Source organism: Vulpes vulpes, chromosome 3 (assembly GCF_048418805.1).
Source record: "Vulpes vulpes isolate BD-2025 chromosome 3, VulVul3, whole genome shotgun sequence".
NCBI classification, from domain to species: Eukaryota; Metazoa; Chordata; class Mammalia; order Carnivora; family Canidae; genus Vulpes; species Vulpes vulpes.
Genome location: NC_132782.1, coordinates 114,213,022 through 114,239,330, shown reverse-complemented (window position 1 = coordinate 114,239,330; position 26,309 = coordinate 114,213,022). Strand labels below are relative to the sequence as shown.

At 55.7% G+C, this 26,309-nt stretch overlaps 1 protein-coding gene across 2 annotated transcripts in view; it reads left to right on the top strand.

Moving 5' to 3' along the window:
* CRAMP1 (cramped chromatin regulator homolog 1) overlaps positions 1–26,309 on the top strand; it is a 55,133-nt gene that overhangs the window by 13,046 nt on the left and 15,778 nt on the right. For both annotated transcript variants that reach the window (XM_072754119.1, XM_072754117.1), the window contains exons 4-11: positions 5,240–5,393; positions 8,807–8,890; positions 11,946–11,994; positions 19,592–19,677; positions 20,118–20,241; positions 21,174–21,255; positions 21,680–22,843; positions 25,762–25,939. In XM_072754119.1, the coding sequence (XP_072610220.1) occupies positions 5,240–5,393; positions 8,807–8,890; positions 11,946–11,994; positions 19,592–19,677; positions 20,118–20,241; positions 21,174–21,255; positions 21,680–22,843; positions 25,762–25,939 (1,921 nt within the window). The remainder of the gene's footprint in view (positions 1–5,239; positions 5,394–8,806; positions 8,891–11,945; positions 11,995–19,591; positions 19,678–20,117; positions 20,242–21,173; positions 21,256–21,679; positions 22,844–25,761; positions 25,940–26,309) is intronic.

Here is a 26,309-nt window from a genome sequence, read left to right as displayed (position 1 = left end):
TTGATACTCTGAAATATCCAGGGAGAGGTGAGAAAAGGTGAGGGGCTAGAATTCAGTGCTGCTGTCAGAATATTCCTGAGGCTTCCTTGTTCCTTTGGGGGCCCCATGCTTTGGTTCTGCCGTCCCGATCGCAGGAGGCCCGTCTGGCAGTGCCCCTGGACTCAGGCGTGCAGGGAGGCAGTGAAGTGTGTATCCAAAGCTTTCCCAGTAGGTGCAGAGTCCTGCAAACAAGTTCAGATGTGTTCCCTTTCTTCCCTCAGACAGTTTGAAAGTAGAGCAGGGCGGCTGTATTGTATAGTTACGGCCCCACACTGCCTCTCGAAGTTGCCATCAGGCATAGAGCACTGGGGGCCCCACGACTGTGTTCACACTGTGCGGCTAATGCTCCCCTGACAGCTCTGCTGCTTGGTACAGCCCTTCCTTCCTGGGGAGAGTGGGGCTCTATGGGGCTCTGGGTGCAGAATGCAGGTCGGAGGTGTGCTTGTTGATTAAAAGTGGGGGAAGGATTCCGCATCAGTGACCTGCCCTACCTTTCTTCAGGTAAATTAGTTCATTCCCTGCCCACTGGGCCAGCTTCTTGATTGACATTTTTAGCCAGGTAGGTGTTTGAGGTTTCCTGATCCTTAATTAACAATAACGGACCCTTGTGGTCACTTATTGCGTTCCACAGTTAGTGCTGTCGCCCACGTGTCGTGTGTGGACATGTGCCCCTGCGAGGACACGGGCTCGGGCCCTACAGCTGACACTCTTGTGTGTCTCACTGAGCTGCCACAGGCTGCTGGTGGGGTCTGGATGCAGGGCTGGTAAGCTCTGCTCTGCCGCCGCGTATATGCTGCCCATCCCTGCCTTTTTGGTACCCACATCTGACTCGACTGTGCTTCAGGTGACAGACACCCAGCTCAGAGTGCAGAGAGGCACAAGGGATGGAACAGCTGTCCTGACCTTGAGACAAGGCGGAGGGACTATGTCAAGCCCGATGGGATGCAGGGCCTGCAACGATGTCGTGGAGCCTCTGTCACCCCGTTTGTGGAGGGTGACACTGCAGTGCTTACTGCCTCCTGCTGCAGACCCTTCTCGGGGACAAGAGTGCCACCCCAGGGCAGCCCCGGTGGCGCAGCGGTTTGGCGCTGCCTGCGGCCTGGGGTGTGATCCTGGAGACCCAGGATCGAGTCCCACGTCGGGCTCCTTGCATGGAGCCTGCTTCTCCCTGTGTCTCTGCCTCTCTCTCTGCCTGTGTCTCTGCCTGTGTCTCTGCCTCTCTCTGTGTCTATGAATAAATAAGTTAAAAATCTTTAAAAAAAAAAAAAAAAAAAGAGTGCCACCACACTCCCCACTCCAGGTGGGACAGCTCTAGGAAGGCCTCAGGTGGGCCAGGCCTATTCCAGACTCTACTGTGGCTGGGGTGTGGGTCGTGGCCCCCATGACAGGGAGCTGGTGGGGAGGCCAGCAGGCTGAGCACCTGCACTGACACCATCCTCAACATCTCCCTACTCTGTTTCAATGGCAGTTCCTCACTAAGCCCATCGCTGATTCCGTTTTTCTTCTTATGTCTGTGGTTCCTGCCTCACAGCCCCACATGCGTGCTTCTCACGAGGTGGATAATTGCTAACGGCTTGTCTGCATCAGAGCACTACAGGAGTGCTAGGAGGCAGAGAAGTCCCCCTTAAGGGCTGATCTGATTAGGGAAATGTAGTAGGAACAGAAAAGGTTGGGCTGTCAGGAAGCCTATGCCAACTAACACCACAAGAATTCAGAAGGCAGCATAGTTTGAGAATCACAAAACCTAGATTCTGGTCCCAGTCTAGCGAGTGTATGCACCTGTCTGGGTTTTGTGCCCTGCTGCAGAGAGGACCTGAGGGGTGGAGAGGCTGTCTGCGCTTGCTCCGCCAGGACTCTGATCTAGGCCTGAGGGAGGGTCTGTGGGGGACGGGACACCCAGAGGAAGGCATTTAAGACATCTTTTTATTTATTTTTTATTTTTCTAATACTGAAATTTTTAATTCCTTCCGTTTTTTTTTTTATACTTCAAGTTTTCATTTTAAAACTGTTTCAGGGACACCTGGGTGACTCAGTGGTTGAGTGTCTGCCTTTGGCTCAGGTCGTGATCCCAAGTCCTGGGATTGAGTCCCGGGTCTGTCTCCCTGCAAGGAGGAGCCTGCTTCTCTCTCTGCCTGTCTCTGCTTCTCTCTCGGTGTGTCTCATGAATAAATAGATAAGTAATTTTTTAAAAAGTTTCAAACTTGGAAAAAGTTGCAGAAAGAGTATAGAGAATTCCCTATGCCCTCTACTGATGTTTACATAACCTGTGTGACCAGCTCATTGAGGAGATTGGGTGTGGATACCGTAGCATTTATTGACCTGTGGGCCTTACTCAGGTTTAGGTGGTGTTCCCGCTGATGTCCATTCTAGATTCAGTGGACATGACTCCTGAGCCCTCTACCTGGGGACAGGCCCTCAATCTCCACCTCCTTTCCTCTGTCTCCTAAAAGCTTGACAACTTAAAAATATTTTACTTAAATTCAGTTTAAGTAAAATATACTATTAGTTTCAGAAGTAGAAGTTAGTGATTCATCAGTTGCATAAACACCTAGTGATCATTACACCATGTGCTGTCTTTAATGCCCATCGCCCATCACCTCACTCACCTCCCATCCAGCAACGCTGTCTCTTTCCTGGAGTTAAGAGTTTCTTATGGTTTGCCTCTCTCTGTTTTTATCTTAATTTTTTCCCCATCTCCTATGTTCATCTGTTTTGTTTCTTAAACTCCACGTAGGAGTGAAACCATATGATAGTTGTCTTTTTCTGACTGACTCATTTTGCTTAACGTAATACTCCAGTTACATCCATGTTGTTGAAAATAGCAAGATTTCATTTTTTGATGGCTGAGTAACATTTCTTAGTATGGACTATATATAGTGCATCTTTTTTATCCATTCATCAGTTGATGGACATCTGGCTTCTTTCCATAGTTTGGCTCTTGTGGACATTGTTGCTATAAACATTGGGGTACAGGTGGCCCTTTGGATCATTCCGTTTCTATCATGCGGGTAAATACCTAGTAGTACCATTGCTGGGTACTCTGTTTTTTACTGTTTGAGGAACTTCCATACTGTTTTTTGAGTAGCTGCACAAGCTTGCATTCCCACTAGCAGTATAAGAGGGCTCCCCTTTGGGGCACCTCAGTGGCTCAGTGGTTAAGCGTCTGCTTTTGGCTCCAGTCTTGATCCTGGGGTCCTGGGATCGAGTCCCACATCAAGTTCCCTGCAGTGAGCCTGCTTCTCCCTCTGCCTGTGTCTCTGCCTCTCTCTCTGTGTCTCATGAATAAGGAAATAAAATCTTTAAAAAAAAAAAAAAAAAAGAGGGCTCCCCTTTCTCCACCTCCTCACCAACATCTGTTATTTCATGACTTGTTCATTTTATTTATTTATTTATTTGTTTATTATTTTTTTTATTTTTTGTGTTCATTTTAGCCATTCTGACTGCTGTGAGGAGGTATCCCATTGTGGTTTTGATTTGTATTTCCCTGATGCCGAGAGATGTTGAGCATTTTTTCATATGAGATCTTGACACTTTTTTTCCCCCCAAGATTTTATTTATCTGAAAGAGAAACTGTGAGCAAGGCAGAAAGACTGAGAGAGCATGCATTACTAGGGGTCAAGGGAGAAGCAGGCTCCCTGGGGCTCCATGCTAGGGGATCGTGATGTGAGCTGAAGGCAGACCCTTAACTGACTGAGCCACCCAGGGGCCCCGACCTTGATACTTTTGAAGACTCCTGGTCTGTTAGGTTGTGAAATACCCCTCAGTTTGAGCTTCTCTGAGGTTAACTAATGATTAAATGTACATTTTGCATTTTTGTCAAGAGTACCACAGGAGTGCCAGGCTGTCCTGGGCACGTCCTGTACAGAGCGCATGCTGTGCTCCATTCTGTCTGGTGGTCTGAACCTCGATCACTGCTTTCAGGTGACACCTGCCAGGTCTTGTACTTACTAATCCGTTTTTTTTTTTGTTTTTTTTTTTTACTTTTAGACTATGTAAATATTCTGTTTCTCATTTTTTTCTTACACTGACTTTAGTAATCATGCAACTTCTTACCTGAAATAATATTACTATACCATTTGCCCATTGGCGATTTTCTGACTCCATCATTCTTTCTGTACTTATTAATTAGAGATCTTGTGCAAGAAACAGCTCTCCCTTCTCCCTTATTTAGGTAGGAATTCAGTGGTTTGTTTTTATCTGTATGGACTCGGGTATATAGGTTGTTCTGTTTCACAATCTATTCATATCATTGTCCATTTTCTTGTCCAGATGGCTGCAGATTTGGCCACTGGGAGCCTCCTCTGGTTGGCTCCTGTATCCTTCCCACATGCTCTTCTCATGCTGCAAGCATTTCACTTGCCTACTTTCTGGCATAGCAAGATATTCCAGACTCACTGGTACTTTCCCTGCTCCCATCTCTTCCAGGGACCCCGCTTCCTTTTGGGAATGGGATTTAAAACCAAGATATGGGTGCTGGGGGTGCTCGTGGTGTCGGGGTGCTGTCACCTCTGGGCCCTCCCCTGGACATCTGTCTTGGCTTTGATGGAATGTCAGCAGCTCCTGAACAATCCTGGTGGTGACTTTGTTCTTTGGAACACCAATTCCATTCTGAAAATCTCACAAAAACTCAGCTCCTACGTGGATGTGTTGAAGGAATAGGTGGCCCATGAATGTATTCAGAGCATAGTCTGTGTGGTTCTCTTACTGTTTGTATTTGCTCTCCCTATTTGAATATAGGATACATTTTCTCTGATGGAAGCAGTGAGGGCATCTCTGAACAGTTGATGTATTGCTTTAGGAGGCCAGGTATAGCATACTCTTAGCTCTTTGTGGTTTGTGTTGCCATGATTGTCTTCATGGAGCTGTCTTGGTTTGTGGTCTCTAGGCAACTATGGGTATTAAGCCCCTTTCATCTGCATGATGAGCACTGTGTCCTCCTGCTCCTGAGTCCTTGCCTCGTTGGTCTTCCATGCTACAATAGATTTATTCCTCAGATTCTGCTGTTGCTTTATCCGTTACTTGAGTTGAAACCAAGGTTCTAGGGAGGTGAGGCTGAAGTTCATGCACAAGAGCCGTCAAGGACATCGGCTTGACCATGGTGGGCTCCCTTTCCCTTCTCCTTTCTCGGGAAGCGTCTGTGTTGTACAGAAGACTGCCTTGTTGTAACCTTTGTGCTTTTAATGTGGACTTAATTTTGCAGCATGGGAAAGACTTTGAAGCCATTCAGAACAACATTGCACTCAAGTACAAGAAGAAAGGCAAGCCCGCGAGCATGGTGAAGAACAAGGAGCAGGTCCGGCACTTCTATTACCGCACGTGGCACAAGATCACCAAGTACATTGACTTTGATAATGGTGAGTGTGCTCAGACTTGGCTCCCGGGAAGGTGGCAGGTTTGGTTGGCTGCTGGTCAGGAGCTGGTTTCCAGCAAACCCACAAGACACACCCTCTGGCATTGTGCTCTCCCAGCCACATGGCCAGGGATTTCCCTGCCTCATGGTCCTTTGGCTGGTGGAATGCCTAGGATCCATCGCTTAAACTGAATTGTGAGGAGGCCGCACTTATTTCTAATGGCCCTGGGTGCCTGTGCTTCTAGGTCCCTGGCTCTCTCTGGGCCCGTGTCCCACCCTGGGAGGGGAGGGCCCCACAGTCGACGAGGAGAAGCAGACCATAGATCCTGGCCAGCCAGAATAGGGCCCCTCTGGTGCCCACCTTTCTCTCCCAAGCAGGGGCTCCTTCGGGTGAGGGTTGGGCATGGCCCGTGTGTGGGGTGATTTGGGGGTGATTTGATTTGGGGTGACTGGGGTGGGCTAGCTTTCCCAGAGCTCTTGTCTGGGTTTGAAGTCAGGCTCGAGTGATCTGTGTTCAGTTCACATGTCTGGGTCAGCACCCTCCCGCCCGGAGCAGCCTACCCAACCAGCCTCTGTCCTCAGGGGAGGTATTGCCACATGTCACACCTGCCACTCAGTCATTGATCATCTTTCTTTATGTTAACTCTTTGTTTCTACAACTTCACTCATAGCTTGGTCATTCCAGACATTTGCTTCTACTAACTTCTCTTGTTTCTGACATTCCTGGTAAAATAATGTAAGTTGTGATAGAGAACAACTCTGATGGCTGAGGCCTGTCACTCGCTTTGAACCTTTGTCATGTGCTGTTCGTGCCTGCCCTTGATGATCTCCTGTGTTTCTGCCTCAGCCCCACCTGTGGGCGCACTCTTGGCCTCTTTGGTGACCCTCAGGCACGTGTATGCCAGCACCACCTAGGCTGACCTGTCTGCCTCCTCCCTGGCTCCCCGGCAGGTCAGCACGCCAGGACCTGGGCTTCCTCCTCTGGCCTGAGAAAGGCCCAGAGAGCACGATTTGAGCTTTCTCTTTCTTTGAAGGATCAGATGGCAAATATCTTGGCTTTGGGGTTTGCAGTCTGTGGAACTTGTTGCGCTCTGCTGTCTTAGCTCATTTGTAGACAAAGGGTAAGCAGGTGTGCATTGGTGTGTTCCACAAACCCTTCCTTCAGAAACAGGTCCTGGGCTGCATTGGCCTGTGAGCCATAGTGTGCCGACTCCTGCCCTAAAGAAATCTCTCACTGCCACCAGCCTGTGTGGGAGCCCTTGGGGACAGGGCTGCTCAAGCTCCGAATGCTCACAGTTGTTACCTGACACTGTCACCTGAATGTATGTCCCTTTGAACCTTTGTGGACATCTGTCACCAGAGTCCTGCTGGTTGTACCTCAGAGCTGTTCTGGTCTCTCCTCACCACCTGGTCCCCCTTGCTCTTGTTCTAGATCATCGCTGTCCCCTGCTGTCTGGTCCCACCCTGCCCCTCATGCCACGAGATGGGCACCAGGTGTGCATCTGCCGGGCTGCTTCCTTGCCTGAGCCCCTCCTGCGGCTCCACCAGGTGTTCTCCTCCTGACCTGTGGGCTGGCAGGAATAGGGTCTCCATCCTCATGTGTACTTGCACTGTACCCCCCGCTGATCAACCTCCCTCACCCTGCTCCCTCCCCAGGCGGAGCTGTGTTCTCCTCCCAGAAATCCCTCCCTGAATCCTTCCCTGCCCCTGCTTCTGCCTGGTGGGGGCCTGTCACTGAGCATGTCACCCTCAGGGCAGACAAGAAAACCCACGCTCATTTGTGCACGTTCCTGCCTGGGACCCCCCAGACAGTCAGTGGGAGCTGAGACCTCTCCTTCTTCCCAGACACCCTCCACTATCTCAGCACAGCACCTTCCCCCGGCTCCTGGGTGTGCCACCTTTTCATGCTGCTGTGGAATTTCTCTGTGCTTCCTGTGGAGCGTTAATTTGTTGAGTTTGATGTTGCTACAGGTGAATAAATTTTACCTTTCCTTTTGGACCAGCAGGTCCCTTTGGTGGCCTTACACTGTGCACTTGTGGATGTACCCGTTCACATAGCACTTTCCTTTGGAAACACTTTCGTTGGATAAATCACACAATGGAGAGGAGATTATTTATTTATTTATTTAAAGACTTTATTTATTCATGAGAGACAGAGAGAGGCAGAGACACAGGAGGAGGGAGAAGCAGGCCCCATGCCGGGAGCCCGACGTTGGACTCGATCCCGGGACTCCGGGGTCACCCCTTGAGCCAGAGGCAGGTGCTAAACCGCTGAGCCACCCAGGGATCCCCCCTCCCTTCTTTTTTTAAAGATTTATTTATTTATTTATGATAGAGAGAGAGACAAAATTTTATTTTCCATTTGCTAATGAACTTTTGTTTTCCTTTTCTGGTGATTTCATCACACCTGAGTGTTAGGAGTTTGAAAAGGGCTCTCTGGGGAGAAGCCAGAGAGAGCAGTTGTGAGGACAGGGGAGGGACGGCAGCACGGGTAACGGCTCTGTGAAGTGGTGGAGAAGGCGCCGGACTGGGCTGGGCCTGTGCCGGTGGATGGCACTCAGGTTTGGCTTCAGGTAACACAGACCTCAAAGCATCGTGGTCTTCTGCACAGAGAGATTGGTTCTCCTGTGGCAGAGACGTCAGATAGGAGGTCCAGTGCGGTCACTGGGAACTCCGGGCCTGCCCTCTTGCCACTCTGCCGTGCCCAGCACAGTGCTTGGTCCAGGATGGCTCCGTGTGCTAGACCGGGGTGCCAAAGGACACATTCGTCCTCAGTCAGTCTTCAGTCATTTTGGGAGCTTCTGGAAGTCTCCTGATCACTCTAGAGGCCAGGACTTAGTGGTGCAGCCCGATCTAGCCGCAGGGCAGGCTGGGATGTGCACCGTCTGACCTGGATTCGTTGCTTCCTGAGTGAGGTGCATCTGTTACTGAGGAGCAGGGGAGAGTGGATACCGGTACCGTGAGGGCTGGGGCTGCCGTTCCTCCTCTGTCTGGCCTCAGGGGGGTCATCAGTGATCAGAGATGGTGTGACACGTCCGCTTCCGTGGTCACAGGCCTCTGGCCTCACACAGAGGTTGGGTGGTTCTGTGTGCGGAGGGAGATGGTCTCAGCCCACCTCCTGTGGCCCCACTGGCCTCCCAGGCTCCTCCCGGGGCAGCCCTCTGCCCGTTAGCATTTCCTGGCGCCAGCCCAGTTTTCTAATCTAACTTCTCATTTTGAAAATTTGAAAAGCAGCCCTGTGTTCCTGTGTGTGCCTCACTTCGTTTTGCCCGGGGTTGCCATCCTGGGAGGCACGTGCGGTGGTCGGAACCACGGGACGAACAGTGCTCACGTGCCCCTGCCCTCCTGTGCCCGAGCTGGTCAGCCCGGTGGGGACGTCTTCCCCTTCTAAAGCTCTGTCCCTTCTTGGTGTTTCAGTGTTCTCCCGTGGGCTGAAGAAGTCGTCCCAGGAGCTGTACGGTCTGATCTGCTACGGCGAGCTGCGGAAGAAGGTCGGGGGCTGTGAGTATGGGGCGCCAGGGCTCCTGCAGTGCTCGTGGCTGGGGACGTGATGTTTCCGGAATGCTCACAGCTCCTCTTGGCAGGGCCTGCTCTCCTGTCACTGTTGGGTCTTTGATGCCACAGCTCTTCTCCCTCCAGCTTGAATCTTGAAAACATTTTAGGGAGCAGGGAGTTGAAGAGCACCTGAGCCTCTGCATGCCTGCACCTTCATGAGACTTACCTGTCGCAGACAGCAGCCCCACCTGCGTGCCCCACCCCACGAGTGCACTTTCTCTTACTCAGCATCTGACTGCAGGCATCCTGGCAGGGCTCTCCTGCAGGCATCCCATGTCACTTGAGCCCAGGGACATTGTTCTGCATGCCCACAGTCCTGTCACCACCTGATGTGTTTAGCATTTATGTCACAGGCACCATGGTCTTACCTAGCAGCTGCCTGTCTTCAGGGTGCCAGGTGGGGATGTGATCCTAGGTATACCTGTGGTGCCCCCTTGGGGCTGTTGATGAGATAGATGAGCCTCACCTTTGGTCTTGTGTGACACTGGTGCTTGGAATGATCTGGGCTACTCCCCATATGTCCCTCTGCTTGTCTCCTGTAACCAACGTAGGCATGCTCTGGCTTTCCGGGGGCACCATCTACTTAGTGGCCTACCTCGCCTCCCCGTGTGACCCCAGGCAAGGGGTGCCCTTGTCTATGCAGGTGCCACTGGGCACCGTCACATGGCGGAAGGGTGCTTACCCACAGGGTCACTCCAGAGGCCCAGTGAGACCATGTGACAGGGTCATAAGCCGTCTCCTCCCTGGTCACGCAGCAGAATGCCACTGCTCAGTGGGCAGCAAGGCGGTTGGTGTGGAATCAGCAGAGGGATCAGGAGGGAGGGCGTTTGAGGGCTGCTCTGCACACGCTAGCCTAGAAGCAGGCAAAAACCCTACAGGTGGCCTGGCTCCCAACCCAGTCCTTCCTGTGGTCTGAGCACTTATTTGTCACCTGCTGGCCTGTCGTGGAGTGCTCCCAGCGTGAGTGGTGTACAGGCACTGACTGCCCCCGGTCACTGCTGTGGTGGCCTCTCCTCGCTCTCCCAGCCTGCCTGAGTCCTCGTGAGGCTGGCCTGCTCCCTGACCTTGGGCGGCTTGCCGTCACTCCACTGGGCAGCACTGGGACCCCGGCCCAGGGGCCTCTGTACTTGGACTTCTGTTCCTCTTCCTGCCACCCTGCAGCTCAGAGAAGCCAGTCCTACTTGTGACATCCCACCAGCCCCTCTTGGCCTCCACGCATGCAGCCTCCCCCCAAGGCCCCACTTGAGCCCCGCCTGCCCCCCACTTGCAGGTCACTCGCTGGCACACTGGGTGCCCTGCACACTGCAGCGTCTCATGACTGCATGCTGGTAGCCTTTTCTGGACTGTGCAGAAATTGTGGTCGGAGCCTGCTTTTGTTTAACACTGGGCCTCCGGACGAACATGAACCCTGAAACGGTGGGCGTTGAGTCTGCTGTGTTCCTAGGACTCAGACACACGCTACATGTGTGCAGCCTCAGGGCAGCTACTGTGCTGCCTGGTGTCCCAGGGGCTGAGGAGGCTCTGTCGTGATGAAAATCTCCTTGGCTGCTAAGTGACAGGTGATGCTTTGCCCCCAGGACTGAGTCTTAGACCCAGAGCTCATTTCTCCTGCCGCAGCGGCCCATCTCCCATCCTCACTTGCGTGTTCAGTTAGCTTTTCTCTGAAGGGTGGCTCCTCACATGGTGCCCATCGAGTGACTCAAACCCTGAAATCTCAGTGGCTCAGCTCCTGGACCTTCTGTCTGTCCGGCAAGCCAGATGCAGGACCAATGGGCCCTTCCATCCCCTTTGGCTTTCCCTTTGATCTCTGCTCACATGCCCACGAACCTCCAGGACAGGCTGCCCTCTGGCCATGCGCTTGCTTGGCCCTGCAGACCCTGCCTTCACGTGGGAATCCCTGCTGTGCTTCCCGCTGATGGTGCTGCTTTGTCGCGTAACCGTGTGAGGCAGGGCCATGCTGGGTCCCCGGTCAGTGAGCGGGGCTGTGCGCCTGCCTCTTCCTTGCTGGGCCTTCTGTCCCGGAGGCCCGTCTCCATCTGGCCTGTTGCCCTGCAGCCTGCAGGACGTGTCTTGCTGTTTCTCATCACATGCTTGTCACGTGTGGCTGTGAATTCTTCCAGTGATTATTTGTAAAGCTTTATGTTGTCTTCAGTCTTGAAAGGTGTTTTTGCTGGATGGAGAGCTCGGATTGGGCAGTTTTTCCTTCCTTCACTGTAAAGATTTGTTCCTTTATCTCTGGCCTTCGCCATTCCTGGGGAGAGGCCACCGGCTGCTGTGTCTCTGCTGCTCTGGAAGGGATGCATTACTTTTCTGTGCTGCTTTAAGGATTTTGTCCTTGTCTTGGTTTTTGGCCTGGCTCTGTGTTTGTGGCTTATTGTTTTTATCCCTGAGTACGTAAGAGTTTAAGAAATTTTCGATGATCCCCAAACATTCACCATCTACCAGGTTACTCATGTTCTTGCACATGTAATTTCGTTTTTCCTTGGACATTTTTGGGACAGCAGCAACTGTGGGAGGGTGCAGAGGAACGTGGTGTCAGCTCTGGTGAACACGTATGGTCTTGGGTCCTTGTTCACCTACCCTGGGAACCTGGGGACCCAAAGCAGACCACGATGGGCCAGCAGATGACACGAGCCCAGCAGGAGAAGCATGTGGTGGTGACCCTGAGAAGGGAATCTGAGCTGGGCGGCTAGGGAGGAGCAGAGGCTTGGAGTGGTGGGGGTCGGGGGTCAGGAGCAGCTGCATGGAGGCAGGTTATGGTTCCCCGAGAAAGTCTTGGTGGGTGGAGAGGATACACAGGTGGGGATGGCACGCTCCACCCAGGCTTTGTGGGAGGAGCTGCAGCTAACGTGGGGGGTTGTGTTCTGGGAGACTTTGTTGGGTCTTCTGGGGAGGAGCTGGGATATTTGCTTCCTACATTGATGAGAGTTAATCAGGAAATCTTCACTGATCTTGCTCCTGAGGGCTTCATGGTCACATTTATTTGTTTTTCCATTTAAAGGTATGGACGACAAGAACGCGACCAAGTTGAATGAGCTCATTCAAGCGGGGTAAGTAGGGCTTGTGTTGTGGAGCGCCGCTGTTGCTTTGGGACGCGTTCCCGAAGCCCAGAACTAGAGATGTGTGGTTTTTCTCACCGAGGTCCATAATGTGCCCAACCTTCACAGTGAAAGCTGACTGTGCCGTGCAGCCCCAGGAGAGCAGGGTGTCATCGCCTGGGCTGCTCCCCATCTCGTTCTTCCCGTGGGCTCCCTGGCAGGGTGGCAGCACCCACAGGGCCCTCACCACCTCCTGTTTGTGCCCCTGTCCCCACCTGCGCGTGGGCTGCAGGTGGCTTCTGGCCAGAGCAGGCCCACACTCAGCCTTCCTGTTGCCCTCCTGACCCCTTCCCTGTGCCTGCCCGCCGAGGCTCCGCGCCCCTAGAGTGAAGCCAGGTCTGACGCCGTCTGCCCTCACACTCGTGGTGTCCAGAGCTCAAGGTTCTCCCACTTGCTCTGCCCCGAGTGCAGTGACCATTCCTGTGGCAGAGATGGCGTATGGCACATGCCTTGTGCTCCATTCACCCACTGTCTCAGTGGAACTTTAGTTTGCTCTCTGGCCCACATTTCAGAGTGGCCTTCAAGGCATCCTTCATTGTCAGCTTCGGTAGTTGGTCCCTGGTCTCCAGCCACGTGTCTGACTCGGGGCGGCCCGGACCTTCCTCTGCTCCACAGTCTGCGGATTCCGTGTGCATGGATTTCCCACCCGGCGTGGCTGCCATGTTGATGGCTGTCGTGGCCTCCCACTCACCCTGCCAGAGCGGGTGTACTCTCTCCGGATCTCTGCCCCTTGCCCTAGATGGGCCCTCAGGCCATCCCCAGGCCCCTGCTGGTCCAAGGCTAGCTGTCCCCTGGAACAGTCTTCACTGGTCTCTGCTGCATTTGCAGGACATGGCCTTCTGGCACCTCTGGTGGCATTTCTCCCTCAGCCTGGTGTTGGATGGCCTGCACGTCCCCATCCCTCAGGCGTGAGCTCCTGACAGGTGGTGCCGGCTGTGTGGTTTCTGCTCTGGCTCCAGCCCAGCGTCTTCCCTTACATATGCTCCTCTTGGGTTCCCGCGAGTTTATTTCTGTGAACTGCCCCTGTTTGGAACCAGGCGTGGTGGTAACTGGGATGCAAGTATCAGCGCTATGCCAGGCGGTGCGGGTAGCCTTCACAACTGGTGTCTTGGGGCAGACAGAGCCTCCTGGAGGCGTGTGGGTATGCTTAGGAGCAGGTGGCTCATTGGTCGTGTACCCCACGCCCCATTCACCTGTGGCACTGGCAGTGCCCGCCTTCCTACCCTCACACAGGCCCTGCAGCATTTGGGGACAAGCTGGGCTTGTGAGCTGTTTGGGCTGCCTGTGTGCCTCTGAGGACCTGCGTCGAGAGCCCAGAGGGTGCTTGGCGGAGGTGGTTTCTGGCATTAGTGTCTCCCCTGCGAGGCGGAGCGCCCACCCTGGATGCGATCTGAGGAGAGCCTTTTTCACCTTTTATTTTACTTGGGTCCCAACTTGTTGGCTGAGCCGGTGTTCTGGTTCTTTGTGCTCAGGGGCATCAGGGACTGGTTTGCTGGAAAAGCTGTGAGTTTTCTTGGCCTGTGTTGGTCCTGTTGTGAGAGGCTGCACACAGAGCGGGGGGTGGCCTCCTGGGTTTCTGGAAGGACATGCGGGCCTGCTTCAGAGTTGATCTCATGTGAGGAAGGCGTGTTGATACATGTGAATGTGGCTGGGTGGTTGGCATTAGGGGCTGCTGGAGGTTGGAGAGCGCCTGAGCTGGGGGGCAGCAGGGTCGAGGAAACACACAGTACTGGGTCCCCACAGTCTCCGCAAGGAGCCATCACAGTAAAGCCCGGAGGCAACATGACTGTTAACATGGTTCTGAACAAGTGAGGATCTCGCCTGTGAGCAGTCAACGCGCAGGCGTCTGGACTGATAGGATCGGTGATTGGGTGAAAACCAGGGGGACAAGAGAGAGACTCCCTGTGCAGCATTCCCCACAACCTCTGTAGCCACCCAGCCAAGGAGGGCAGCAGAAGTTCTCTGTCTCTGGGGTGTGGGCTGTGCACGGGTGCTTCTGATGAGGGCCGTGTAGGGAGGCAGGAAGGAGCCAGACAGACATGACCTCAGCCCCGCAGCATCAATGTCCAGGTGACAGGCAGGTCAGGCGACAGGGGCAGGTCACGTTGAAGGTGTGGGGACATGTCTGTTCTCCCAACATGAGCCCGCAGAGGATGGGGTTGCAGCCAGGGTCATAGTGCGCCTCCTTCCCTGGCTGTGGTCAGTGTAACAACCGCGCAGGAGAATTCGCCGGTCCTCCCTGCACAGCCCCCTCCAGCCCCAGATCAAGAAGGGGGTAAGTGTTCCAGCACCAGCCTCCCCAGAACCTCCACCTGTGCCACCCCCCTCCCATGGCTCGGGGTGAGGAGGAGGGCAGACGGAAGCGGTCCGTTTCCCACAGCTGCGGGTGGAGAGGCGTCAGCACTGTCCGAGAAGGTGTTCACTCACAGCAGGAGTGCAGGGGAGTCCGTACCTCACCCTCTTAGTGTGCGTGCTCTCTGACCCCACAGCCCCACTTCTGGAAAGCCCTCAGGTCCGTGGTGAGCCGCGCCGTAGGGCGCACGTCACAGCGTTGCTCACGCTGGCGGAAGGGTGCTGCAGAGAGGAGCCTGGCTCCTGGGCGGGCTTGGGGGGCTCTGTTCTTATTTTTGGAAGTGAGTGGGGTGCGCATGTGGCCGCAGCAGGGGGACTCAGTGCGTGGCTCCTGCTCCCACCAGCACCCCGGGATGGTCAGTGCCTGGGTTACCCCTGCTCTTCACACCTGTGTCCTGTTCGAGTATTTGACAAGCGAGCTTCTGTCTGGTTAGAGGAGGGAAGGGTGTTCTTTCTGGTTAGCTTTAGGCTGCTGACCACGTTTGCTGTGTGGTGTTCTACTTATGAAAATGCGTTTATCTGTATTTCTAGCACCAGAACTGTAGCACCTGTGGCTTCACCCTCGGGGCTCCATCAGGAGTGGATGCTGTCGCTGCCTGATGAAATGGCGTCCGAGCCCTTGGAGGGTTGTGGAGACCCCCCAGTGTGGCCCTGAGACCTCCCGCATCAGGGACAGATAGGAGCCAGCTCCAGCAGAGCTTGTGAGGCCCCGGGCTGGAGGAGTGTCCCCCGGAGGCTAGCGGCCCTCGCCTCCTGCTTCCCTACGCCTTCCCCACCAGACCCGTCACGTCTGGTGGTTCAGAGCATCACCCAGATGCTGCTTTGGGCACCAGACTGCACGCCTCCCTTGGAAGGTTGCTGGCTGCTTACCCGGGCTCCCTCTCCGCCATAGGTGACTGGCTCTTCCCTGTCCCCCGGCTGTGAGTCGGAGTCTGCCCCAGCCCCGAGCCTCTGCTGAGTGTGTGTCTCACGTGTCCTCCACGTATGGCCAGACAGCACGTCACCCCCCCTCCCCCCAGTGCTCTGGGCACCTCCCTGTCAGGCCCCTGACCAGCCTGTAGCTCCCAGAGGGCGGGGGCCGGGTCCTGGGGCTTGGTTGTCGGGGTGCCGGGGCGCCGAATGCTGGCAGCTCCTCCCTCTGCTTTGACGGAGGAATGTCCTACGCAGCACCCTTCTGTGTCTAAGGAGAAAGGCGGTCGCTCTGAATCTCTCAGAAATGTTTATCATGGGCTGCTCAGGTGGCTCAGTGGTTTAGCGCCTGCCTTCAGCCCAGGGCGTGATCCTGGGGTCCCGGGATTGAGTCCCACGTCAGGTTCTCTGCATGGAGCCTGCTTCTCCTTCTGCCTGTGTCTCTGCTTCTCTCTTTCTCTCTCTCTGTGTCTCTCAGGAATAAATAAATAAAATGTTTTAGAAAAAGAGAAGTTTATCATGAAAAAGTTCAAACATCAGGTTGAAACAGCAGTAGATCCAGCACTTTCTCCCCTTCACTTGAATTTATCGACGGAGGAGCCGCCTGAAGCCTGTGCCTGCTTGTACCAGGTCTGGGTGGTGGGGGAGGGCGGCCCTGTGTGCAGGCAGGTGTGTGCACACATGTTCAGTGTTACTTGTCCTCTTGTGGTTTCATTTCCCTTTCTGCCCCGCTGGGCTGTGGTCTGTGGAACAGACCACTATCCGTAAGCGGGTTTTGAGCAGGTGCCTTCAGTACCTTCATGTGTGCTGCACGACAGGACAGAAACAACAGGGTCCTGTGTCCGCCGTTTGGGCTCCTGCCGGAGAGGGCCCCTGCCCCGGGAGCCCCCCGTGTTATACCAACTTGCTTCCCCAGCCCCTGGTGACCTCTCCCCTTCACTGCCTGAATAGATACCTTTTCTAGAATGTCTCCGAGTGGGGATTGCACAGCACGCAGCCTTTCCAGATGGCTTTTCACCTCCGGTTGTGAGTTTGAAGGCCCACAGAGCAGTGTACCACCCCGATCCACATCCAGATGGCTCCGTCGCCCCCAGACTCCCTTGTGCTGCCCCTTCATAGTTACCGCCCACACCCAGCCCCAGCAGCCCCTCGGCTTGTCTCTCTGCCCTGTCTTCCTCCCTTTCTCAGAGCACTGTCCAAATGGGGTCACGCGTGCGTGGCCTTTGGAGGTTGGCGTCTTCCACCTGGTGCTGTTCACTTGAGATCTGGCCCTTGTGGGTCCGTAGTTCGTGCCTCTTCCTGCAGGTAGTGGCACCACTGTGGCTGTCCCATGCCTGCTTATCCATTCCTCAGCGAGGAACATGGCTGTTAACAGGGCCACTCTAAACCTTCGCCGCCAGGTGTTGGGTGCCTATCACCTGGGCACACACGCAGGGGGTCCTGCGCTGGCTTCTTCGGGAGCTATCACACGGCTTTCTAGGGAGAGTCCGTTCTGGGTGTTGAGTGTGTTTTGAGCGTCCTCGTGGGTGGGAAGTGGGATCTCCCGGGGGTGTCGGTTTGTGTTGCCCTGGTGACTGACCACCTTGAGCATCTTTCTTGTGCTTGTCATGCATCTGCCTCTGTCTGGTGACTGGCCTGCTCAGATCTTGCACCCGTTTCCTTATTACTGAGGTTGGATAGTTCTAGAGGTGTTATAGACACAAGCCTTTTGTCTTGGGTAGGCGGTTGGCAGTGTTTTCTCCCAGTCTGTGGCTTTTCCTGCCTTCCTAGTGCCTGTCGCCGAGCGGGAGTGCTCAGTCCGACTGAGGCCCATTGCCATCTCCCTTTATGGGCCACGACTTCATTGTGACGTCCAGGAGCCCTTGGTCTCACCCACAGTCCAGCATTGCTCCAAGTTTCCTTGTGAAAGTTTGATGGTTTGCTATTTCCATCCGTGTTGTATGACAGGCAGGTCCTGCTGAGTTACGCCTCTGTGGCCTGCAGGTGTCCACTTACTGCAGTCTCGGCTTTTGAAAGCACTGTCCTTCCGATGCTGCTTTTGCACCCTTGTGTGAAGCCAGCGGGCAGTACTGTGTGGCTCTGTGTCCAGGTTTCCCTCCCGTTACACTGATAGATGTGTCCAGTCTTCCGCCAGCTGACTTTGGTTTCCAAGGGTAAAGCCAGTGGCCCATAAAGGTGAAATAGGTGGGGAAAGTCAGGACGGTGTGTGTGGAAGATTCCTTTGTTGAAGGCTGTGGAGTATTTATTTAACCAACTTCCCATCCATCCTTCTCATGCAGACCTTTCTCAGTTAACTGTGAATGTCCATTGGTTGGAGAGCATGGGACTCATGAGCCAAAGGACGGAGGAGAACTCTGATGCTCACTATGATGCTCACAGGCCAGCCTCACATGCTGACTGGGCTCGGCACATGACTTTGCAGAAGAGAAAGCCTGAGTCCCGTGCACGTAGAGGAACGAGCCTGTTGCCTGTCTGTTAAAGCAACAACAGTGGGCCGGGGCGGGGGGGGGGGAGGGTTGTTGCATGGGGTCCTCTGTGTGACCCTTGGTCAGGGATTAGGGTGGGAGCCTTCTGCTGATGGTGCTGCTTAAACTCCATGCGCTGGGGGTGCCTAGCCTGGTGGTGGTCCTGCCGTGGCTCAGCTCCGGGGTGGGCTCGAGGATGGGGGCACACAGACCACATCTAGGTCCGTGGCCAGGCCCCCGAGGCCTGCTCTCAGCAAGCATGAGCTGGGCCCGGCAGCTGTAGCCTCAGGGCACTCCTAGAACTTCCAGTTGAAAGTAAAGGAATGGGATCATGATCTCAGGATGTTTTCTGGTCATACAAAAGGGGCTGCTCACTTTCCCATAGAAAAAAAAAATGATAAAAAAGGAAGTCACCAAAGAGCAGTTTAACGGAAAATGTGATTATCGCAAACACAGGTGCCCCATGGTGGCCACACCCCCCCTGCCCCCCCAGGTCTGTGTTGTTGGTGTGGTGCAGATGCAACAAGAAGTGGTGGGCAGAGAGGCCCAACCAGCCCTGGAGCTGCTGCTGGAGATCGGCTGGGGTCGAGTCCACCTGCCCCACGCCCACAGCCGCACTTCGCTGCCTCTGTGTCCCTGAGGTTGAGGTGATCATGTCGCCAGACACAGTGGCAGGGAGTGGGCCTCCTGGGGTCCTTTGGCCTCTTTGGCAGCCTGCCCATATCTCAGCACCATTTCTGGTGTCCTGTGTCTAATTCCGGGCACAGGAGAGGCTCAGCCAGGACTGGACGTGTGGGTATGCAGAGAGGCAGCTCCCACGGAGGCGTCGGCACTGGTGCGGGACTCCTGTGAGCCTGCTGCGCTGCCTGGCTGCCTCAGCTTGGTCTGCCACACGTCACACCCCCTGCTTGGCCTTCTAAACACACTCCGGGGGCCACAGTGAAATCCACTGTCGAGGGGGCTGAGACCCTGGTGCCATGGGAAATCAGAACTGTTTCCCTTCCAAGGAGGAGGGGGTGTGCGGCTTTGCTTCCTCGGAGGTGGAAGCTGGGTCTAGGACTGCTGGAGGCTGGTGGGCTCCTCCAGACTTGTCAGTTTTTCAAAATAGCCAACCTTTCCTGAGTAGATCCAAAGCATCCGAAGTGTGTTTTTTGAAAGGAGCTTTATTTGTGGTGTTAATTTTCATGAGTTACATGGAAATTCTTTAGTTTGTGTCATGCTAACGTTAGTGAAGTTTTGGCTGTACAGGTGTTCTCCCGATGGCAACAGATCCTGGGCCTGCCTGAGCTCCGTTTTGGGGAGTGTGAGCAAGTGGCACACTGTATCTGCTGGCTGCAAGTGGCCCGTACTCCGTCGGGTGCCACTGGTGTGGCTTACAGAGGGGCCACGGGACATTGGTGATGGGGGTTAGTGGCCACCTCCAGGAGGGCTCAGACGGTTTGCTCTCGAGGGACCTCGAGGAGGCGGAGGAGAGAAGGCATGCATTCGACATTTGATGCGGGCTCCTGCACAGTGGGATTTCCAGGGGATGGCAGCAGGAGGTGCCACGCCACTTGCCGGGGGGTGGGCACGCGTCCTGTGAAGGACCGGCATCCTCTTTGCGGCGTGAAGCATGGGCAGGAAAGTAGTGGGACTTCCAGAATTACGGTGTGGCCTCCCTCTGCACAGCTGCCTGTGAGCCCAGGAGCTTTGTGGGGACCCTGTGCCAGGGCCTTCATCTGTCAGGCTCTCCGTTATCAGGCACACTGGGTGCTCGTATGTGCGGGGCAGCGAGTGGCCGTTCACCTAGAGGCCTCACTGTTTCCACAAAACTCCTTTCCCAGGGCCACCACCGTGCGCTACAAAGGAAGAAACCTACGGATCAAAGCGCCCATGTGCCGTGCTCTGAAGAAGCTCTGCGACCCAGACGGTACGTGATCACGGACGTGGGGATGGCGGGGGCATTGCCTCCTGCGGCTGCCCTCACAGTGGCTCTGAGTCCGCTTCATCTGGTCCTATCTGTTGGCAGCACCTGGACTCGAAACTCCTTGTCACACCATGTGTCCCCTGAGGCAGTCAAGTTTAGCTCAGAAGCTACAGCATGTTCAGACAGAATGTTGTTGTGATGAGCAGGTCTCTGTGGGCTCCCGTGGCCTGGCTGGTGGCTCTGGCTTGTAGATCCCAAGCGGCCATGTTGGCATTCCTTCTTGAGAGCATGGATCCCTGCGGGCTTCTCTGCCAGACTTGCTGTCACTCATGGGGCTGTTTGCCCAGAGCTTCTCGTAGATTCTGTTATTTGTGTGGCAAGGCGCTTGCGTCCTACGTTAAGGTTCACGGGTGCCAGGCTCTCATGGCCCCTTCTTGTTGTAGGCTTGAGTGACGAAGAGGACCAGAAGCCAGTGCGCCTGCCCTTGAAGGTCCCAGTAGAGCTGCAGCCAAGGAACAACCATGCCTGGGCCCGCGTGCAGAGCCTGGCCCAAAACCCGAGGCTCAGGTAACTGTCGTGGCGGCCCTCAGCCCCAGGGGCCCCACTCCAGCAGGGCTCTCAGGCCGAGCACAGAAAGCAAAAGGATGTCGTGGTTGGCAGGTTGATGGCTACAGAATCTTTCTCTCGTCTTTCAAAAGCCCTTCCACTCCTCTCTCCCCACCTCCCTGGAGATTTATGTCTGACTCATACACAGGACACCACAGAGGGTGTGGACCATTTTTCATTTAGACATCTTTTTTGATTGAGGTAAAATTCTTGTAACTTAGAATTAACCATGTGTCATTTTAAGGTGTCGAACTCAGGGCCCTGGCCACCTTCACAGGGTGTTGTAGAATTTCCCCCTCTGGCTCCAGAGCTTCCCGTCTCTCCGAAAGGAAACCTCGCACCCACTGAGCCCTCGCTCCCCGCCCCCAGCCTCCGCCGCGTCTGCTGTCCGTGTCTAGGCCTGCCTGTTGTAGACAGTTCGCGTAGTGTGGCCCTTCTGCTCTTTTGTCAGCTGCTCTCCCCGAGCCTCGTGTTCTTGAGGTTTGTCTCCATCAGGACGTCTGGTTTCCACGTGGATTTAAATTTTCTCAGTGTTAATTAAGGCTGGTCCTGGTCCACAGGGTACTGAGGGTAGGGTGGTGGGTTGTACCGCTGTCCACATCCTGGTGGAGATCTTTTACTATGCAGAAGGGGCACGGGGGCGGGGGGGGGGGGAGGGCTCTCTTCTTTTCTTACAGCTTCACGCGAATCTCTAGTTCACTCCATTTAAAGGACTAATTTTTGAGACAAAGAATCAGTGGCCCTACTGGGGCCCTGTGCCTCTGGCCCCTCCTTGAACGCTCCCTCCACCATCCATGGGCTTGGGTCCTCTTGCTGCTTCAGCCTCATGCTGCTCCTCAGGACGTTCCCTCCCTATGTAACAGCCGCCCGTCCTGCATGTGGTTTCTCTGCAGGATGATTGTGGAGCTCCACCGGAAGGTCTCCAGCCTCATCGAGTTCCTGAAACAGAAGTGGGCACTCCATGAGGTGCGGATTGTATCCTTTTCTTACTCACGTGGCCTTGCCCCTACCCCAGAGCACCTGCTGCTTAGGGATAGGTCTTGCTTCTCCGTCCTGAGTGCAGTCAGTCCCGTGGGGTGGCATGGAACCAGAACCAAACTTGCAGTCCTCTGTCTTCTGGGGTTCGGGTGGGAGTCCCTTCCGGCTCCCTAAGCTGCAAGTGGCCACTGTCTGGCCTATGTGGTAGGTTAGGGAGCACGCGAGGCGTCCCTATCAGCAGGTTGAGTAAAACAAGCACAGGTGGCCCCAAACTTCTCGTGTCCTTGGCTGCCTCCCAGCCTGCCATCCCAGCCGGCAGGGTGCTGGTTGGTTGAGGAAGCGCCTGGCTCACGCTCTGTCTGTGGCCCGGCGGCACACAGCAGGGCCCGCTCCTGTGGCTGCTCCTTGACTGAGGTCCCAGCGGAAGACACTCGAGGATCGGCAGCTGCAGCACTCACTTCCAGAGCCGTCGCAGGAGAAGGTGGCCTTGCACCTGTTCCCCGGAGAGAGCTGCACGCTGACGCCATTGCCGGGAGTGGCCCGAGTCGTACACTCCAAGGCATTCTGCACGGTGCACTGGCAGGAGGGTGGCCGGTGCAAGCAGGGCTCCAAGGATGCCCACACGTTGCCTCCGGCCCAGATCTTGGGCATCCAGAGCGGGCAGGGCACAGCCAGGGGCCAGGTGAAGTATCCTCGGGGTGGCACCGAGGGCAAGGGCCCGGGACGACCCCCTCCTTCCACCGATGCCTCACAGAGCTCTGGAGAGAGTTCCCCCGAAAGTGCCCCTGGGGAGGGGGCCGCCCCGAGCCTTGGCAGTCTAGACACTCCAGACAGGCTGCCCACTGGGCTCCAAGATGCTGGGGGGCGGCTTGAGAAGACCCCCACGGCTGCTCCTGCAGAGGGCAGGGACGGCCTCACCCGAGAGCCTGCGGATGTGACGTGCGCCTGCGGCCAGCTCCCAGAGCTGGAGGATGAGCTCTCCCTCCTTGATCCCTTCCCGCGCTACATGAAGTCCTGTCAGGACCTCATCGTCCCTGAGCAGTGCCGCTGTGCAGACTTGCGGCCCTCAGGCTGCGCCTCCCCAGAGACTCGCATCCCCGGCAGTGCAGAGGTGGCCGACCTTGCCCGGGCTGGGGCACCATCCCCCGTCCGTGCCACACCAGGTCCTGAGCCTCAGCCTGGCCCCGGGCTCCAGCCAGATGTTTGCACTAAAGACTCATCAGAGGCACCTGCAGAGGAGCCCCAGGAGAAGGTGAACCCCTTGGATCCCCCGCCTCAGGGACAGCCTGCCGCCAAGCCTCCTAAAGATGTCCCCGCCAGCCGGCTAGCCCAGCAGCTCCGCGAGGAAGGCTGGAACCTGCAGACCTCCGAAAGCCTGACGCTAGCCGAAGTCTACCTCATGATGGGCAAACCAAACAAGCTCCAGCTGGAGTATGACTGGCTGGCTGTGCTGGGTCCTGAGGGCCAGACCCCCGGCGGGCAGGCCCAGGGCCCCTGCCCCGCCGCCCCGCCCTCCACCTTCCACAAGCAGCGCCTCCTCAGCTGCCTCCTGAAGCTCATCTCCACCGAGGTCAACCCCAGGCTGGTAAGTGAAGCTCAAGCATAGCCCTACTGGCGCCCCAAGGGAAGTCTGGCCCAGTCTGAAGTCTCTCAGCAGAGCAACTGGGTCCAGGGGGAGGGAGGCAGGGACCAGGTGACCAGGCAGGCCACGCCTCCTTATCTCAAGCTGGGCTTGGTAGCCAGGGTTCTGGTTTGCCGCAGGCATGGGCTCTGTCCCACATGGCTCACATGAGGCTCCAAGGACAACCGTGACCAAGAACCCATTCCTTGCCAGGCTTCAGTTATGCTAAGCTCTCCCTTGCTGGCCAGAGGGACAGCGTGTGCAAAGGCAATGAAGTAGCCATGGCCGGGAGCCAGGCAGGAACATTGCAGGTTTCAACAGAGGGAATGACAGTGTCATTTGTGCTTTAGGGTGGCCATCGTGGGAGGATGATGGCACAGCTTCAGGGCAGGGAGTGGAGTGGTGAGGGCACAGATGAAGGGCTCTGGAGCTCCTCAGGGGGCTCCGTGGTGGCTGGTCCCTAAGCCTGGGGAGTGGCTATGACTTCTTCTGGGGTGTCTGGTCAGAAACAGGGCAGAGGTTGCCCCCTACGAGAGAAACCCCAGTGAGCTTTCCTGGGACGAGAAGATGGCATCTGAAGCAGGAGCTCCTAAGTTGCTGTGTGTGTTGGTGCTGGGGAGTACAGGGCTTCATGGGTTCCCAGAGGAGTGGCCGAGGGAGCGGCACATAGTTGCCAGGAGAGAGTGGAGCTTGGGGGACAGGATGGGGCTGTGGGGACCCTGGGGGACAGGATGGGGCTGCCGGGTCACATCTGCGCAGCACACCTGCCACTTCTGGACAGGTGGCCGTCACCGTGCATCCTGCAGGGCTTTTCTATGACCTTCCTGGCTGCATCCCTGTGCTGCCTTTGCCATAGACAGGTGCTCAGCAGAGCACACGGGGACACGAGGGAGATGACTGTCATGGCGTGATGGGACCTGGCTGGAAGCTGCAGAGGCAGCCGAGGGGTGAGCAGTGGCCTTTAGATTGAGTGCTATGGAAGCTGGCGACCTGCAGGCAGGCATGGGCAGCATTGGGGCAAGTGGGTAGAGATGCGGTTAGAAAACGTATTAGAGGGATCCCTGGGTGGCGCAGCGGTTTGGTGCCTGCCTTTGGCCCAGGGCGCGATCCTGGAGACCCAGGATCGAATCCCACATCAGGCTCCCGGTGCATGGAGCCTGCTTCTCCCTCTGCCTGTGTCTCTGCCTCTCTCTCTCTCTGTGACTATCATAAATAAATAAAAATAAAAAAATTAAAAAAAAAAAAAAGAAAACGTATTAGAGGGGGTCTTTTGGCAGTCCCGTGTCAGGCTCCCAGCGTGGAGCCTGCTTCTCCCTCCTCCTGTGTCTCTGCTTTTCTCTCTCTCTATGTCTATCATAAATAAATAAATAAATCTTAAAAAAAAAAAAAAAAAAGGAAAAGAAAACGTTTTAGAGGGCAGGCCAAGTGGCTCATTGGTTTAGCGCCACCTTCAGCCCAGGGTGTGACCCTGGGGTCCTGGGATCGAGTCCCACGTCGGGCTCCCCATAGGGAGCCTGCTTCTCCCTCTCTCTGTGTCTCTGTCTCTCTCTCTTTCTGTGTCTCATAAATAAATAAAATCTTAAAAAAAAAAAAAAAAAAACTTTTTAGAGTGAGGCTTCTGGAGGAGCGGAAAATGGATGGACAGGAGCAGGTCCAGAGCCCTACAGGAGGTGGAAGCAGGGGACGCAGACACTGGCCTTGGCCTCGACTGAGAGAGGAGGGCTGGCAGCTTGGAAATACTGCAGAGAATTCAAAGCAGGCTGCTCAGAGCCATGCCCTAGAGTGGGGCCCCAGCAGCAGCTTCTGCACCACCCAGGGACTCAGGAGAGATGCAAGTTCTCGGGGCCTAGAGGCTATGGGGACACACACACACACACACACTCTCTCTCTCTCTCTCTCTCTCTCTCCCTCTCCCCTCCGGCTGTTTGTGATGCAGCTCAGCCCTGAGAGCCACTGGGCTGAGGCCTGAGCTGAGCTCAGAGCCCTTGTGTGAAAGATGGGCCGGCTGGCCGGAGGCCCCTTTGTAGGGGCGGAGCACTGCCAAGCAAGTGCAGCCCACGCCCAGGCCTCTGGATAAGCAGGACCTTGCAAGAGGCTGCTAGGTGTGCAGGGGGCCCTGTTGGATGGTGACACTGAATAAGCTAAGTAGGACGTGACAGCGGGCGGGGCAGGGGCAGAGGTCCCTCGGAAAGGAAGAGGTGGGTCAGGACTGGGCACTGAGCGAGCAGAGCGGGCGAGGTGGTGCCGAAAGCAGGGGAAGGTTGGCCCTGGGGGAGCCCTGACGGCGGGCGCTGCGGAGACTGTGGAGGGGTCACCGGGATGAGGACAGAGGTGGGGTGGAATGGGTTGTCCCTGTGGCAGGGTTCCTCACACTCAGCCACAGCTGAGCCAGAGGCCTGCAGGATCCCTGAGGTTAGCACTTTGACTCAGCAGAGGACTTTTTTGACTACAGCTTTGTTTAATTCTAGAAATTAAGTCTGTATTTCCTTCCTCTGACTCACAATCAGGAGAGTCCACTGCGGTCCTCTTGAGCAGGCTTTTAATTTTTTTTTGTTTTTATTTTTTTAAAGATTTTATTTATTTATGCATGAGAGACACAGGGGGAGGCAGAGAGATACAGGCAGAGGGAGAAGCATACTCCATGCAAGGACCCTGATGCGGGACTCGATCCTGGCACCCTGGGATCACACCCTGGGCCCAAGACAGAGGCTTAACCGCTGAGCCACCTGGACGTCCCTTGCGCAGGCTTTTAAAAAGAGGAGTTCGTGTCGCCGCCCTGCCGTGGTCCCTCCGGCAGCGTGAGCACCTCTCAGGCTGGCGGGAGACCCACTGCCTTCACCCAGGCTGAGTTCAACTTTGGTTGTGGCCCGTTTCTGTCCCAGGCTCCAGAAGGGAACGCCAGCTCCGCGGCTTCCGTGAGGCCCGCCCAGGAGGAGCAGTTGGCTACCCCGCCAGGGAAAGTGGTGACCGTCAGCTCCCGGAGCCCCCGCTGCCCACGGAGCCAGTCTGCCCTCCGCAACAGCAAGACCTTCTCTCCCAGCTCTGCGCCTTGCTCCTCAGGTGAGGCTCAGCCACCGGTGCCTTTCTGGGTGTGTGGGCTGTGCCTGAGCCCAGGGCACAGCGTGCCCGATGTCTGGCCCCGCTCGGCTGATTGCTGTCCTGCCCATGGTGTGTGGCAACAAATCCCACCTTTCGCAGGGAGGGTGAGCGCCAGGCCTGTCACCTAAGGCTTGGGATCCTGGGGTGCTGAAGCCAGTGGGAAACATGGGGTGGCCCTTGCCAGTTTGGCCACTCTGGGGGATCTTTGTAAGGTCAGTGGAAGCCTCTAGAGCATGCTGATTCGGTGCCTGAAAGCCCGAGAAGGGACCATTCCCTGGTACTTTTGATGTGTTGTAGAAACCCTCGGGTCAGGGAGGCCCCGGCACTTTTA